Raw genomic sequence first — 15,133 nt, forward strand, 5'->3', positions numbered from 1 at the left:
ATAAATACGAACCAAAGGGAGCACATGACTCTCCTGGTAAAAGAAATAATAGGTGCCCCCGCACATGGACAGTATAATTTAAATGCCTCGATTTCTGCACCTCGTCATTCAGAAATCACGTCACTCTTTAGTGATAAGCTATCGAGAGTATCACCTAAAATTCGCGCAAAAATAAAAGCGCGAGCTCGTTCGCAGTCGGGTCACGCAATCTGACCTACGCTCTCGGCTCGGCCGTTTTCTCTGCTTCGATCCCCTTCGAGTTTCTTCTTCGCGATTAAATGCAGCTCATATAAAGCCTCAGGGACGCTCTACCGCGCCCGCAGTGCGTCTCTCGCAAAGCTGATCGACACTCTCTCTCTCTCTCTGTACGAGCACACCCCTTATCAAGGTCCAGCTTTATTTCATATTGTTTACGACACTTTTTTTCAAGCTTCATTTCTGCGCGCAGCTGTTGCGAAACTAATACGAGTCAAGTTTTTTGTTTTCAAGTCGCGCTGATATAAGAGAATTTACTTCATTTTTGTTTAAAATATAAAATAGACGGTTTGGTTTTCGAGATATGCTAATAAATTGTTGAATTGCAGGTTTTCAGGAGAAGTAAGCGAGACGCCGACATGATCGGTAGGCTAGCACTGCTGTCCGTGCTGGCCGTCGCCTTGGTCGCGGGCCAGGCGTACAAGCCCGACTATTACAATGAAGTCACGGCCGACAAGGACTTTCTGCTGAAGCAGAAACGAGTCTACGAGATCCTCTACCACCTGACGCAGCCCGAGATCAAGGCCGACCTCTACAAGGAGGGCCAGGAGTACAAGATCGAGATGGACGGCTACACCAACAAGGTAGGTGTTTTTGAAGCGTCAGTCAAACTATCCGATAATCTCAAAAATGCCTTCCTTAATTCTGCACAGGAAGCAGTCACGGAGTTCCTGCACCGCCTGGAGCACGGCTACCTGCACCACGACGCTGTCTACTCGATCTACTACCCGAGGAACGTAGATGAGACTCGCGCCGTCTTCAGGATCCTGTTCTACGCCAAGGACTTCGACACCTTCTACAAGACCGCCCTGTTCTGCCGTAACAGGCTCAACCACCAGATGTTCGGCTACGCCTTCTATCTCGCCGTGATCCACAGGCCCGACACCAAGTACATCAAGCTGCCGCCGCTCTACGAGATAGCGCCCCACTACTTCTACAACAGCGAGCTCTTCGAGAAGGCGCACCACGTCAAGGCGTTCGGCAAGCTGGGTGAGTTAGAATTTCGTTAACCGAGAGATTCGACCAAGTATAGCAAAATATTATCCGTTCGTTCGCAGAGCAAAAGCACAGCGCTGGCTACGACACCTACATCCTCCCCTACAACTACTCGAACTTCTACCTGAACGACGAGTACGACTACGAGCAGCGTCTGAACTACTTCACCGAGGACATCGGTCTGAACAACTACTACTTCTTCTTCCGCAACCAGTTCCCCTGGTTCCTAAAAAGCGAGGAGATCGGCGCACCCAAGAGCTACAGAGGAGAGGAGTACTTTTACGGACACAAGCAGCTCTTCAACCGCTACTACCTGGAGCGCCTGTCCAACGATTTGGGCAAGGTCGAGGACTTTGACTGGGACAGGCCTTTCTACCCAGGATTCTGGCCGTCCCTGAAATTCCCCAACGGACTCCAGTTCCCCTCCAGAAACGGCAACAGCTACTTCCCCAACTACAAGTTCCACAAGATTCACGTGAGTCGCAGAGCTCTTCTACTCCATTCAGATGAATTTTCTTCATTGCCTGATATTAATCTCCTTTTTTTTGTAGGAATGCGAGGAGTACGAGACCAGAATCAGCCAAGCTGTCGACGCAGGCATCATCTTCAGCACGGACAGCAAGTACGCCAAGATCTACACGCCCGAGGGTCTGAACATCCTCGGCAACATGATCGAGGGTAACGCCGACTCGATGAACGAGCAGTACTACGGCAACATCGACATGCTCATGCGCAACATCCTTGGCTTCAACATTCCCCCCCTGACTCCTGAGAAGCTGCAACCCAGCGCTCTCGAGCACTACGCCACCAGCATGAGGGACCCGGCCTTCTGGAGAATGTACAAGAGGATCTTCCATCACTACTCCAAGTGAGCAATGACCCATTATCTTTTGACGTAATAATCGACGCATCGATCTGATCGTTTTCCATGGCTATCGCATAGATACAACCTGAATCAGAAGTCGTACAAACCCGAGGAAATCCAGTATCCCGAACTGAAGATCGAGTCCGTGGAGGTGGACAAATTGCAGACGTACTTCGACTACTTCGACGCCACCATCAGCAACGGTTTGGCCGTGGAGAGCTACGCCGAGGCCGAGAAATACTTGATCCAGGTCCGTCAGTACCGCCTGAACCACAAGCCCTTCAACGTCAAGATCAACATCAAGGCCGAGAAGCCGACCAAGGCCGCCATCAGGATCTTCCTCGGGCCCAAGTACAACGTCCACATGAAGGAAATCGACTTCCAGGAACACTACCACGAGTTTTACGAGATGGAGAACTTCATCTACGACCGTGAGTGCTGCAGTACAGCTCGATTCATGACCGTAACCAACTGCTGCAAGATCACTTAATCGTTGCCCCTCTCTTTCATTCCAGTTGCCGCGGGAGAGAACAAGATCCAGCGCAACTGTCACGACTTCTTCTTCGTGGACCACGAGTACGAGCCGAGCGAGGTCTTCTACAAGAAGCTCTCCAAGGCCATCGAGGGCGCCGAGGAGCTGAAATACGAGAAGCGCCTCATGGGCTTCCCAGACCGCCTCCTTCTGCCCAAGGGTAAGCCCGAGGGTATGCCCTTCCAGATGTTCATCTTCGTTTCCCCCATACAAGGCGAGCCGATGGCCTACACCTCGCGCGTCTTCGGAGACTCGCTGATGGACAACAGGCCGGCCGGCTATCCTCTCAACAGACCCATCCAGAAATTCGACTTCCACGGACCCAACTTCTTCTTCAAGGACGTTCTCATCTACCACAAGCAGGAGCACGACCTGAACATCATGTTCTAAGCTGCGTATAGTTTGTAAGATTCGCGAATACGACCGTCGAGTGTGAGACCAGGAGAGAGAGAGACGAAGTTTATCACAGGCTGATGTATGTTTTTTATTGTAAACGACTTGACTCTTTTTTAATAAACGACTTTTTGTTCTGTTTTCTATCCGTGGAGTCCGAAAGCGTTCATTGAATCTCCCGCATGGTACAGGTGGCTCATTGTTTCGGAAATTAGGGCGACTAAACGGCGTGACTGGCGCTCATTAGGATGATGGGGTCACCGATCCTATGCGAGTGGAAACAACAATCGAGAACGACAGGACGACAGCGCGTTCTAGAAATGCATTTCCTCTGCTTCTCAGCCTTATCCTATTAACCGCTTACTTCCCGTACACTATAAGAAACAGGTACGCACACCTAAAGTAAATAGCTCCGGCCAATGTGATTTTCGACGGTGGAATTTTAATCAATTTCGGACGTGTATTATACCGCTGAGTCAGCCCGCGCTCAGGATCTTCACCGGTCACTCGGTTATTGGGCCGATCAACAAGCATGAGAATTCCACGAGTGTATAATGGATCGTCAAACACTCGCCGGGGAGACGAGATTCTAAACAATGCTAATCAGCGCGCAACGACTTATCCTTTAAAAGCTGTGCGTCCATTGTTACACGCCTTTCGACTCTTCAATGAGCCATCGCACTCGAATTACTTTTCTCCATTGTCTTGCAGCTCTGATAAGCTCGCGTCGTTAAATTATAGCATTTTCAAACTCTCGCTCAATTTTCGGTTGAAAAGCCCGCGAGATAAGGAACGACTTTCGTGGGGCATGACGCAACGAGTCCGCTCGCGCTTTAATGTATTCGGTATATTGTGTTGATGTACTGTTATAAGCTAGACTGTACAGTTAGACATAGCAGGAAAGGAGCAGCTTCAAACATCGAACTCGCGCATACGCGCCTCCTATACCGATATATCCCGATGCAAATCTCCGCGGCGTAGCTGCCCGGCTGTAATTCATAGCGATATTTCGCGGAAAATTGTCATTCCGTCCGATGGTGCGTATTGTACAGCGCGCGTACGGTTATCGTACTCCGCGCTGCTGCTGCCATAAATCAATCGGAGCGGAGAATGCAAAATCGGTCAAACATTCCGCGATGCGGTACCGATAACTCGAAAACATTCATATAAGGCGCGTGCAAAAACCTAATGTTCCCCGATGATTGATCGCAGTACCACCTCAACGCGCATTTGATTTTCCGAGTATAGAAACTTCAAGAATTACGACATCCGTTATCGGTCATCTCCCTTTCATCCCACGACGCGTGCAAATCCTTTCACTGTCGTCCCGAAAAAAGTCTCTATACCAAAATAAAAAAAAAAAAAAAATAAAGTGAGTTCCGACAATCCGAAACTCCACCGGAGCTGTATTTTTTTCTCCGTCTCTCGGGTACTCTTGGTCAAGGTCACGAATACGAGCGCAGCAGTGGTATCCGACGTAGGTACGTATCCGAGGAGCGTCGGGTGCGCGCGCGCGCGCGCGGAAGAATGCGGGCCGTTAGTCGCGAGGAAGCGGGGCTTTAGAGAGGAGCGCGCGAGCCGTGGCTCAGTTTCAGCTCGACCGCGGGCGCATATCGTCGCTGTTTCATGTGGAGACTGAGCTGGAGAACAACCAGACGGAGAAAATTCATTGCCGCTGATCGCACGAGCTTCTGGAGCTGCTCGACATGGAGTTTCGGACGTTCGTTGTGAGTAGAGCACGCACGCGTTATTGATTATTTTTAAGATTTTGTTTTTTTCCGAGGTTGCTGTCGTGAACTATACGATTCGTCCGGGTAATATCGTGGAAAAAAGTGAAACCGCGTACAGGTGAAATTTTTTATTATACACCTCTCGGAGTAGAAATGAATCGATGATGTGCTGCGTGCAGCGGCCGTTTTCTCGCTTAACGTTATGGAAAGTTTAATATTAGGAGAAGAAAAGAAGCAACTTTGAAATACGCGATACGAGGAACGTGTTGACAAAATTGAAATCTGAAAAAGGCTTTCACGCGCGCCTGGAGTTCCGCTTCCCGATAGCTATATTATAAGAGAGCGCAAGAGCAGTGCCAACGTCCCTCGCGCGATTGGGAAAAACAATAAAATATATAACGAACGGATCGCTATGCTAGTATACGGTACCCGCGACGTCGGTGACTTCTCTCTTTTATTCAGGCTCGTTTGGAAAACCGGTCTTCCGCACGGGTCATCGTCTCGCCGTAACTGTAACGCGGAGAGTCTTGCGGCCGCGCATTTTACCGGCTTTCCTAATGCTAGAATTATCGCGTAGCACACACGCGTTGGAAGTAGGTTAAACGCGAGGTGCGCTCGTATGGTATACCTTGTTCCTCCTTCGTCGGGGTACATGTCGCTCGAGGAATTCGAGAGAACGTGGGAAAACGGGGGGGAGGATGAGTTCGGGGTTTTCGTTCCGATGAATCACGCTGCTATCATCTTTTACCGATCGGCATACGAATTGAAAATGAAAATTGGAAGATGACGCGAAACTCGTATCTCTGTAAGTAACAATTGCCCAATGGAATATAATATGCGAAATTCCCCATCGGCGATATACCGGCTCTAACAAAGTGGATTATTGAACGAGAGCCTGCACTTACATAAAGCTCCGCAATTGCGAGCGTAATTTGCATGCGGCGTTGCACAATTTAAACATTAATTCAAAACCACCGACGAATATCGACGAGCAGTTCGATGCGCAGAGGTATAAACGTGAAAAAAAAAAAAAAACGCGCCGGGATAGAGGAAGTCGCGCGCGTGCTGCTGCAATCAAGATTATTATGTAAAACGTTACGGAAATCAGAGAAAGTCCTCGCGAGCGAGCGCGCGCGCGCGCGCGCAAGAGTCGACCTAATCCCTCGTCATATCCTCTTGAGTATCCGGAAGTTGGATAGCACCTTTTTATCTCGGGCACATTTGTAAACAAGCGCGCACGAATCCAGGGCATCGCTCGCGTTATCGCCTGTGCCTGGACGCGCAGTCTCGGCGTCTTTCTTCCATTGCCGCGCGCGATGGACCAGGTACCGTTAAGAAGGCCGAACGTGTGCGCACATGCAGTGTGCGTGAGCGACTCTAACGGGGACTGCCTGTATATAAATATACGCCGTGCGAGAGAGAAAGATTACGTCATCCGGGACAGACCGATGCGGGTCCTCTGGAATTTCGTTCTGGAGAAATTCTGATAAAGATCGTTATATTGCGATACTTCAGATGATTTTGCTCTGCGCGTCTTGCTTCGCCGAGGAGTACAGAGAGAAGGACAAAAACGCCACCGGCGACAAGAACACTCTGCCGGACGAACCGCCAGAAGGCTACTACGCGTTCGTCGAGTCGCCGAACGCGGAACCGCCGAAAGTCAGGCCGCCGCCGTACGTCGACAGCGAGAAGGAATGCCATGGTAATTTCATGTTAAATACTGCAGTGCAGCATCGATTTGACTCGGAGATGATAATTCTCACTCTGCGCAGATACGGGAAAGCAGGGAAAGGGCTTCGTGTCGATACACAACATCTGCGGCGACCTGAACAAGGGCTACATACCTAAGAACCCGATGAAGCAGAGCTTCGGCGGATCGTCCTACCCCTTGTAAGTGTGCCTGTGACGTTAAACTGTCGTTGCCTTTAACTTAAAGGATCGTTAACGGATAAACTAACGATGGTTTTAATTCCAAATAGCGAGCTGATCAGAAACCACACCCTCAAGTTCCTGAGCAAGGCTCTGCCGATCCTCAAGGCCGATGACTCCCTGCCCAAGGTCGCCAAGGTTCAGCCCTTCTCGCAGAACTCGTAAGTCGCTTTACCGTCACGTTAGCCTCGTTATACCGGACCAAAATTGATAATCGAATACGCGATACTTTGCAGGGTTGATACCGATCAGAAGCGCAGCCTCAGGAAGAAGAGGCAGACAACGGACGCCAGCGAGATGAGTCGCAGCGGCAGGAAGTTCTGCGAGAACGGAGGTGGAGTGTGAGTATGCATAGAAACTCTCACTGTTGGCCAACCGAGTAAAAATTAAATAATTGATTAATTAAAAAAAAAAAAAAAATCACAGGGTCTGCATGCTGTACAAAGCCATCCAAGGCGAACCCCTGACCCCAGCAGCCGCCGAGCGCAGGGACGAGCCTCCACCGCCAGCCGCGAACCTGGAGTATCGCCAGCGAGCACCAGCCGTCGGCGCCGCTGGTCCCGAGAAATCCGAGTACACCGGCCCTCCGACCCCCTGTCCCGCCAAGGTCGAGTACGCCACCCCCGTGTTCGCCAAGAACTACCAGGGCGTCTGGAGATACGTCGTTCAGATCCCGTACGAGGGTTACTTCACGCAGACGATCGAGGTCACGCGCTGCATGTGAGTGTATAATACCGTTAGGCTACCGTTATTATCGCCGATCCGCGCGTATATACAAAATAGGTAAACACTGAACACGCACCTTCGATCGTTCTGCAGGCAATCGAGGTGCCATTACCTCGACGGCGGCTGTCTCTCGTCTCCGCGCTGGACGAGTCTCCTCGTGGCCGAGATCTTCTACCCGGACACCTTCCTCGAGGAGACCCAGGGTGGACGACTTCCTGGTCCACGTGATCCCGTTGCCGGATCGCCTCCGCCGGTTCACGACTTCCAGAACTACCAGCAGTACCTGCAGAAGCGGGCCGGTGAAAGCGAAGGTCGAAGCAGCGGTGCCGGTATCGGGTCCGGTGTCTCCCCGGTGCAGACCAGCTCGGCCGGAAGTACCGCTGGACATCATTGCGATGGCGTTGACGATATGGGCTGCTTCCAGGTTTGTTTACATAATATGTAGTTGGATAATTCTGAAAGTTTCGAGCAAATTTTAGTCGTGTGTGCGAGATTGCGTAAGTGGCTTATATATTTATAAGTGGATAAGGCGCACCTTTATCTACAGCTACTTGTTTGTATTTAGTTCAGTCGATCCGTCGCGCTTCGCTTCGATAAGATAGCATTACAGTTCTCTAAATCGTTGATTTTCAGGTCCGACTGTACTACGACTGGTTCCTCGTCCCTGGTAGCTGCAAGTGCTGGCGTCCGGACTACTTCAACCGCTACGTGCGCCGAAGTAATCCAAACCCGGAATTGTAAATCAGCAGCTCGATGAATATTCCAGCGAAATTTGATTTTTCAATTGTGCAGTATTTATTATTATTCCGTCTGTATTGCGACGAGTCACGTTTTTTCTTTTTAAAAAAGATTCATTTTTTTTTTTTTTTTTTTTTTGTTACAAGAGAAGAGATTGTTTTGTAATGAAAAATTATCTCGAGTGAATGGGAGAATTTCGACACTATTATGCAATGCAAGAGAAATTATAGGGGGAGTGTCCAAGTTCTTTTGTTTTGACTGATTTGTAGGATCTTAGGAGATTTAATGCGAAATTATGTCTTTTTGAATCTGCTCAGCGCAGCTCTCGCGCGACGACTTAAAAAGACGTAATTTCTGTGCAGCAAACAGTGAATAGCTTGTAATTATAATCAATTACTTATTTACTTGTATTTAATATTAATTATGTATATTTTATATTAACGTTTTGTAAATAAACAAAATTCATGAAACGACGAGGCGTTTTTTTGATTTGGTGCATGAGGAGGTAAAAAAGTTCGAGCTTGTATGAACCTTTGTACGTTTTTTTTTTTATTGTTTTGCCATTTTTATAGTAAAAACTATTTTTTAACACGGAAAGAAATGCATTTACATCGTCGATATTTCCGCGAAACGCTCGATTTACCCTTACCATTAAGAAACAAAAATCATGCTTTCCTTGCCTTAGTCCAGCAATATACTTCTTTCACATAACAAAAAGAAAACTTATAGAAAATTAATAACAAAAAGCTTCGTAAATATTTGCTCCTAGAGCTTTGAGTTCCTCGCTTAGCAGCAGTCTTTGCAACCAGTCGGATGGTAAATCACCAGGTGTTGGGTTCTCTGGCACCTGTCCATTCAGTATAGGAATTATTTTTGCCATTGGCATAGTCACCGCATTCAGATTTACAAAGTTATCACCATTTGAGGTTTCGCCATCACTTTTGGCATTCTCATTGAAGTATTCGGATATTCTATCAATGAGCAAAGCAAATCCACTCCTCAGATTTGTTTGCATCAAATCTTGAACTTCTTGACTTTCCAGGAGATCCAGGGTTTGGTCGAGGAGCTTAGCAAGCGGTTTGTCCGATTGATTATTTTTGATAAAGTCATCTGCAATGAGATAAGAAGAAATATTCTTCACAGGTTCGCTTTTTTCCACAGCCGATACTGTGGACGTTATTGCCCAGTATATGTGCTGGACATCTCTGAGATGCAATTTGTCTCCTAGTGAGTAACTAGCAGTGATCTCCTCAACCTTTTCTTGAATTAATAATGACAACTTTTCAACCCCATGTTCCATTAAATTTTCACATAATGAAAGATACTTCTCTTTCATTCTATCGTCTACTTTTTCTGAACTTTGGGGAGAACTATCACCAATCTTTGAGTCTTTGAGCATTGATCCTCCAAGAACATTCAACTGAATTCTCAAAGTAATAACGAGCATTGTATAAGAATAAATTATTGTTGCAGTTCTTGAAATTGCAAGAATTTTTAATCTATTCCAGGCTGAAATCTTATCCGTACTACCATTTCGAAGATCGTTCACTATTTTCATACAGTCAAGACACTTGGTAGTAGCTGTTCTTAAATTCTTAGAGAGCATCAACACCGTTTGATCGCAGGTTCTCTCTGTACTCTCAAAGTGCTGTCTCCTCCTGCTTCTCTCCAGCAGCTCGTTGACTTCCTTTTCCTGCCATTCTCGAAGTTTACTTCGAGCATACCTGGCTAGTATGATGAGAGTACCAAAAAATACTCCACTGAAGAGAAATTTACGCCTATGATTGTAAAAAAAATTTCTGATTCGCGTGAACATGGTTCAATTATTCATCCTCCAAATCGTAAAGAATCGATATAATTGTGAAATCAAAGGGTACTTCTATGTCTTTTCCATAACGGTTACGTGATTGTTTTCCTCGACTGTTGATCCATTTGCGCTCCCGCGATAAAACTAAAAAACAAATGAGACTAATCAATAAAATTGAATGTGCGTTAATTAAGGCATTTTCGTTATCAATTGAAATATGTATTGTCAACTAACCTGAAACAATCCTTAGCAGAGATCTCAAAGTTCTCCTGTGTTATTATCGCTGCTGCAGATTAGCCGGAGCCGGAAGATAAAGAGTTCAAACTATCAGAATGAAAAATCATTCACGTCAAAGTGAGTGAGTGAGTGCGAGAGAGAAAAACATAACCTAAAATAGCGCAAAAGCGGTTCAACCTTGAGAGAACAAGCGGCGAGTGCGCTGAGCGCTCTGCGCTTCCTGCAGTGCAGTATATACCTATACTGTATACATATAACGTCACGATCAGTATAGCTGTATACATATACAAATTTTCCGTTATACACACACGATGACAGGCTTTGAACAAGCTCCTGCATGCGCCGGCGGCGGAACTTTCTTTTTGTGTTTGATGGATTGCGAAATCGGATGTCAACCGCATTAATAAATGGGAGGACGATTATTAGGTAAGTTCTTGGTTAATAATGATGAACTGCGTTAGGTATTTAAAAAAAAGACTTTATTCTAAATATGCGTGTGTAACCAGTAACTCGTTTTTTGTGTATGTATGTACAATTTATATATTTATATACAGTAGATAAAAATTCTCTGATAGGTTTATTAAATTACAATTAGTGTGCATCTGGAGATTGTGAGAAGAGTACAATCAGGACCCAAAACTGAAGCAAAGCCTAAACAGAAAAATCGTAGATTAAGTTTTAATTATTATCTCTTCATTGTGATGATTGTAATAAAAATTATTTACTAACCATATACAGTATGACGAAAGTTCTTGCTAGAGGATACCTTCTCAAAAATACTCCAATTCGTACACCAACAGCATCCAATGATGAGTAAGCTCTCTTCACACGTCTGGCAACTCCAGTGTCAAATGGGCTTTCCATTAGGAAACTTGGCAGTAAGGCTTTAGCATCGTCGGTATCGTTTAAGCTATTAAATGGTAAATTTTTTCTCCAATTTTGGTATTCATGCTGAAAGTAAAAATGATGAGATTATAAGTAAAATTTTAAGATGACATGCTCATTTGAGCTCATTGCAAGGTAAATTCACCTCCAACTTTTCAAGCTGCAATCTTAGTGCATTTCTGTCAGTTGTCAAATGTTCCAATTCTTGTTGCTTCAGGACCAAGGTTCTTGTCAAACTTGACAGTCTTGATTCAACTTCTGAGTTGGGCGTTGCTGCTGCTGAAAGTTGTGATCTCAGTCTTGAAATTTCAGATTCTTGCTTTTGTAGTTTGGCTTGGAATGTAGTCTGTCTGAGGCTCAATTCTTCCCTTAGTGATCTTACTTCCTATAAGATAATTAATAGATTATTAGTAACCATAGAATCATTTTCAAAACAATATTATTCTAGAAACTTGTCAAAGTACATCACTCCTGAGTTTTGCATCCTCTTCTGCATCTAATCTTCTTCTCCTCTCATTAGCTACTGACTCTCGAGCTTGAATGCTTGCTTCCATTGCCCTTTGCCTCACTTTTTCGGCATTCAAATCGGCATCTATACATTCTTGACGCGCCAAGCGTAATTTTTCCCGAATTTGCCGATTTTCTTCTCTCAAAGTTTCTCTTTCTTGCCTCAATTGATTGAGTTCAACAAGGACACTGGTATCATCCAGTTCTGCTCCAGAGTTATTCCTCAATTCTGCTATGAGTTTGTCTCTTTCCTGTAACGTTTTCAAAGCTCTAGCTCGATGCTGCTCAAGCTCTGATTCAACAGAATTAATTTCAGATCTAGTTTTTTCCAATGTAGAACTAAGATCAGAGATCTCCCTTACAAAACGAGATCTCTCTGAAGTCAATGAACTTATTTTTTCCCTCAGAGATTCAATTTCCTTCAAGTATTCTGTTCTGATTTGCTGTTCTCCGTCAGATTGTTTTGTACTTTCCTTTGTAGACATTGTGGAACCTGTGAATTGGGAGTCACCTATTAAAAAAGAAGAATATTTTGATAAGAAAGGATCAAGAGTCTAATCATAAGTAATATCTCTACACTGACCATTTAGATTTGCAAACTGATTTGAGTCATTTGATTCAGTTTTGCTGTCATCAACCACTTGATAAACAATATTAGAATTATCAGCATCAGCATTACTGTATGGCTTGTCCACAGATACATCTAATAAGCTTTCCTTTGGGTCTGAATTCAGCGCTGCTTTGTCAAGCCAAGCAAGAGAGTCTGATTGCAATTTCATTGATCTCTCAGAATGCGCAGGTGTTGTAGGAGCTGACAATGCCATTTTATTAACAAAAGGTGGCTTTTTCTCAATGTATGTTTTTGAATCCGTGTATCTGCAAATTGATCAACATGGTTAATATTGTTTTGCTTGAAATCATCGCATAGAATCAACTTTTTGTAAAAACTTTCTCCTTCTCTTACAACACGGAATCGTTTTACTAAACAAACGATTTCAAATCCTAAACGATGAACACAGTACTCACCTCGCTTCATTTCTCAAAAACTCCTCAACTGTCAAATTAGAATCTGGAGGCAGTGATCTAACCTCCAATAGATTCGACTCTGAAAAATCCCGTTTACCATCTTCCTTTTTCAGCGCAGCAGCAGTGCTTCTGTCAATGTTATTTAACACTTCCTCGGCCTTGCCTGCCAAGCCTGACAGCCAGGCCATGTTGTTGTCTGTGGTGAAACGAAAAAATCTGCTCCAAAATCTCCGCGAGTTGGCGGACGTCTCACTGACGTATCCACCTACGCTCTGGCTCGCGCATCAGCTGATTTGAGAAATCGCGATCTAGCAGACGCCATCTTCGGGAAAGCCGAGGTTTAGAAAGCGCGCATCAGGCATATAATATGATGATATAATGAGATTAGGAAATTATTTCTATAGAGTTTTTTTTCTAAATTATAAAAATTGTCTAGATTTTTAAATATATTAGTTTATTTGACGTTGATTCCCAAAATTTAAAAAACGTCTCACTATTTTAAAGTACAAAGCGTTTAATCTAAAATAAATGCATGGTTCACTTTATTTATTTACCTATATCATCCGCCATGATATCACTCAAATCATCCGCCGGAAAAACTTGCTTTACAAGTGCTGCCCCCTTCAGCAACTTGTTACGCGCATGCGCACTGATCGGGATGACATTGACAAGCGAGCCGGCGTAAAGTTTGAATTTGTGTTTACTTGCAAAAGTGATCGAGTCATCGTCAAGAATGGCTGAATGGTTTTTAACAAAATTAAATCGCTTCGGCGATTTGAACGAAGTACAAGCGCGAGAAGAGATACTGACGGAGATAAAAATCAAGTTTGCGAATTTGAACGCAAATGAGGCTGCGGAAATCACGAGGAATCTCGATCTAAGTAGGCTGTTTTCTCAACTAACCTCAAATGACAGGTATGGGGTGTAGTGAAAGTATTTTCTGGAGCATTCTTTTGTTTAAATATATCATTATCTGACTCTTATCGATTGTTTACAGAGATTTCGTCGAACAAATATGCGATGCTCTCAATGCCGTGCTCCATGCCTCCGAGCCAGGGCAGATCTTGTGGCGTTACACCCCTGAAATTTACAAACTGCTGTCTCACCAGCTACCAGCAGTAAAAATCTTTGCTTTGGATGAAATTCACAGGGTTGCATCAAATCCCAGTACCTTACCTCAGTTATTGACAAAAGTGGATCTGCTAAATCTTGTCACAGATACACTAGCTGATGAAGAACTCAGTGTTGCAAAGCGGGCAATGGATGTTTTGAAAAAAATTGGTCAGAATACGGATGGCTTGAAACTGATATATTCAGGTGTACTATTGAGATCCATAGCAAAATTACTAGCCACGAGTGATATTGTCAAGTTTAGAGTTTATGAAGTTGTTGTTGACATTGCTAAGAATAGCAAAGAATGCCTGGAAGCCTCAGTGAGATCAGGTTTCCTGCAGAGTCTTATTTCAATGCTTGACAGTGATGATATCTTGCTTCAGTTGAATGCACTGGAAACACTGAGAGAGCTTGCCTTGTCTCAAGAGGGTCTAGACTATTTGGAGCAGCAGGAAGTATTGCAACAGTTGTCTGAAAAAATAGCTAAAGCTCATGAGACACCGCTTTCAAATCTGTTGATACCAGGCCTGATGAAATTCTTTGGTTATGTTGCACAATTGTGCCCGAATGAAATATTTTCCAGATACCCAGTTGTCATCTCTTCGCTCTTCGAAGTCATTGAAAGTGATGATCAGACCATATTAGCTATTGCATTGGATACTCTTGGTTATGTCTCTTCTACGGTGAAAGGAAAGTATGCCCTTCAAGAACTTGGAAACGCAATGCCCTCCGCACTGAAGAAAATAGCAGAAATCATTCAAAAGATGCCTACAGAGCTCAGATTGCGTGGATTGAACAGCTTGACTCGCATATTGTATGTGGAGAAGTCAGAGCAGGATAACAGAATAGTATCTCTCACCAAATCTTGGTTCGACGCTCTCTGCGAAGAGCCTTTGAAACTGATCGTTTCTCTGTGCAAGCAGCCGTTTGCCGACATAAGACAAGCCAGTCTGGACGTTTTGGTTGTGGTTGCATCTCAAGAGTGGGGACAGGAGTACATCTCAACCCATCCGGGCCTAGTGGAATTCCTCTTGGATCGGAACGTCGAATCTTTCAAGGAGTGCAGGGAATCGAAATTCGCTATCGTTAAAGCCCTTTCAGAATCGGTACCCAACATATTCGACGCCCAAACCATCCAGAAATTCAAAAAATTTGTCAGCGACGGGCCGTATTACGTCGATACCATTACGGAAATCGCTTTCGAGGGTGCTTCATAATGTTTATTTATATCTCTAAGAGTAAGACTGTTTTCAAGCGTATGCAAGTGTTCTTCATTAAGCCTAACTTAGATTTTTATAAAGCAAAAAAAAAGATTATGCTTTGTAAAATGCATGATGTATTTTCATGTAAATAAAATTACATCCTTCGAATTTTTACCGATCGCCTCGGAAATT

At 44.7% G+C, this 15,133-nt stretch overlaps 5 protein-coding genes across 7 annotated transcripts; 3 read left to right on the forward strand and 2 right to left on the reverse strand.

Annotated features, from left to right (window-relative positions):
- The first annotated feature begins 328 nt into the window (after window positions 1–328).
- On the forward strand, window positions 329–3,187 carry Hex70b (hexamerin 70b). The gene is made up of 7 exons (NM_001170861.1): window positions 329–388; window positions 585–839; window positions 909–1,245; window positions 1,314–1,726; window positions 1,803–2,119; window positions 2,195–2,547; window positions 2,632–3,187. Exons 2-7 carry the CDS (start codon window positions 615–617, stop codon window positions 3,036–3,038), a joined length of 2,052 nt encoding a protein of 683 aa, NP_001164332.1. The 5' UTR covers window positions 329–388; window positions 585–614; the 3' UTR covers window positions 3,039–3,187.
- Window positions 3,188–4,534: 1,347 nt separating this feature from the next.
- On the forward strand, window positions 4,535–8,637 carry LOC100121327. The gene is made up of 8 exons (XM_001604883.5): window positions 4,535–4,768; window positions 6,287–6,473; window positions 6,544–6,661; window positions 6,751–6,861; window positions 6,937–7,041; window positions 7,127–7,420; window positions 7,520–7,850; window positions 8,060–8,637. Exons 1-8 carry the CDS (start codon window positions 4,748–4,750, stop codon window positions 8,165–8,167), a joined length of 1,275 nt encoding a protein of 424 aa, XP_001604933.2. The 5' UTR covers window positions 4,535–4,747; the 3' UTR covers window positions 8,168–8,637.
- Window positions 8,638–8,690: 53 nt separating this feature from the next.
- Window positions 8,691–10,558, reverse strand: LOC100121345 (peroxisomal biogenesis factor 3). 2 transcript variants are annotated; one of them, XM_003423990.5, is made up of 2 exons: window positions 10,206–10,558; window positions 8,691–10,115 (listed from the first exon to the last, which is right to left on the reverse strand). In XM_003423990.5, the coding sequence occupies exon 2, from the start codon at window positions 9,978–9,980 to the stop codon at window positions 8,898–8,900; it is 1,083 nt and encodes a 360-aa protein (XP_003424038.1). In that variant the 5' UTR covers window positions 9,981–10,115; window positions 10,206–10,558; the 3' UTR covers window positions 8,691–8,897. The 2 variants fall into 2 exon arrangements, with proteins under 2 accessions (XP_003424038.1, XP_031778981.1); XM_031923121.2 differs by having other exon boundaries at window positions 8,691–10,132; window positions 10,206–10,425.
- Window positions 10,559–10,665: 107 nt separating this feature from the next.
- On the reverse strand, window positions 10,666–12,970 carry LOC100121365 (golgin-84). 2 transcript variants are annotated; one of them, XM_016984079.3, is made up of 6 exons: window positions 12,627–12,970; window positions 12,184–12,476; window positions 11,558–12,093; window positions 11,239–11,478; window positions 10,938–11,159; window positions 10,666–10,859 (listed from the first exon to the last, which is right to left on the reverse strand). In XM_016984079.3, exons 1-6 carry the CDS (start codon window positions 12,812–12,814, stop codon window positions 10,800–10,802), a joined length of 1,539 nt encoding a protein of 512 aa, XP_016839568.1. In that variant the 5' UTR covers window positions 12,815–12,970; the 3' UTR covers window positions 10,666–10,799. The 2 variants fall into 2 exon arrangements, with proteins under 2 accessions (XP_016839568.1, XP_016839567.1); XM_016984078.3 differs by having other exon boundaries at window positions 11,558–12,111; window positions 12,627–12,950.
- Window positions 12,971–13,264: 294 nt separating this feature from the next.
- Window positions 13,265–15,115, forward strand: LOC100121384 (26S proteasome non-ATPase regulatory subunit 5). Its single transcript, XM_001604951.6, has 2 exons — window positions 13,265–13,541; window positions 13,624–15,115. Exons 1-2 carry the CDS (start codon window positions 13,360–13,362, stop codon window positions 14,954–14,956), a joined length of 1,515 nt encoding a protein of 504 aa, XP_001605001.1. The 5' UTR covers window positions 13,265–13,359; the 3' UTR covers window positions 14,957–15,115.
- Window positions 15,116–15,133: the final 18 nt, after the last annotated feature.

This window comes from Nasonia vitripennis, chromosome 2 (assembly GCF_009193385.2).
Source record: "Nasonia vitripennis strain AsymCx chromosome 2, Nvit_psr_1.1, whole genome shotgun sequence".
NCBI lineage: Eukaryota > Metazoa > Arthropoda > Insecta > Hymenoptera > Pteromalidae > Nasonia > Nasonia vitripennis.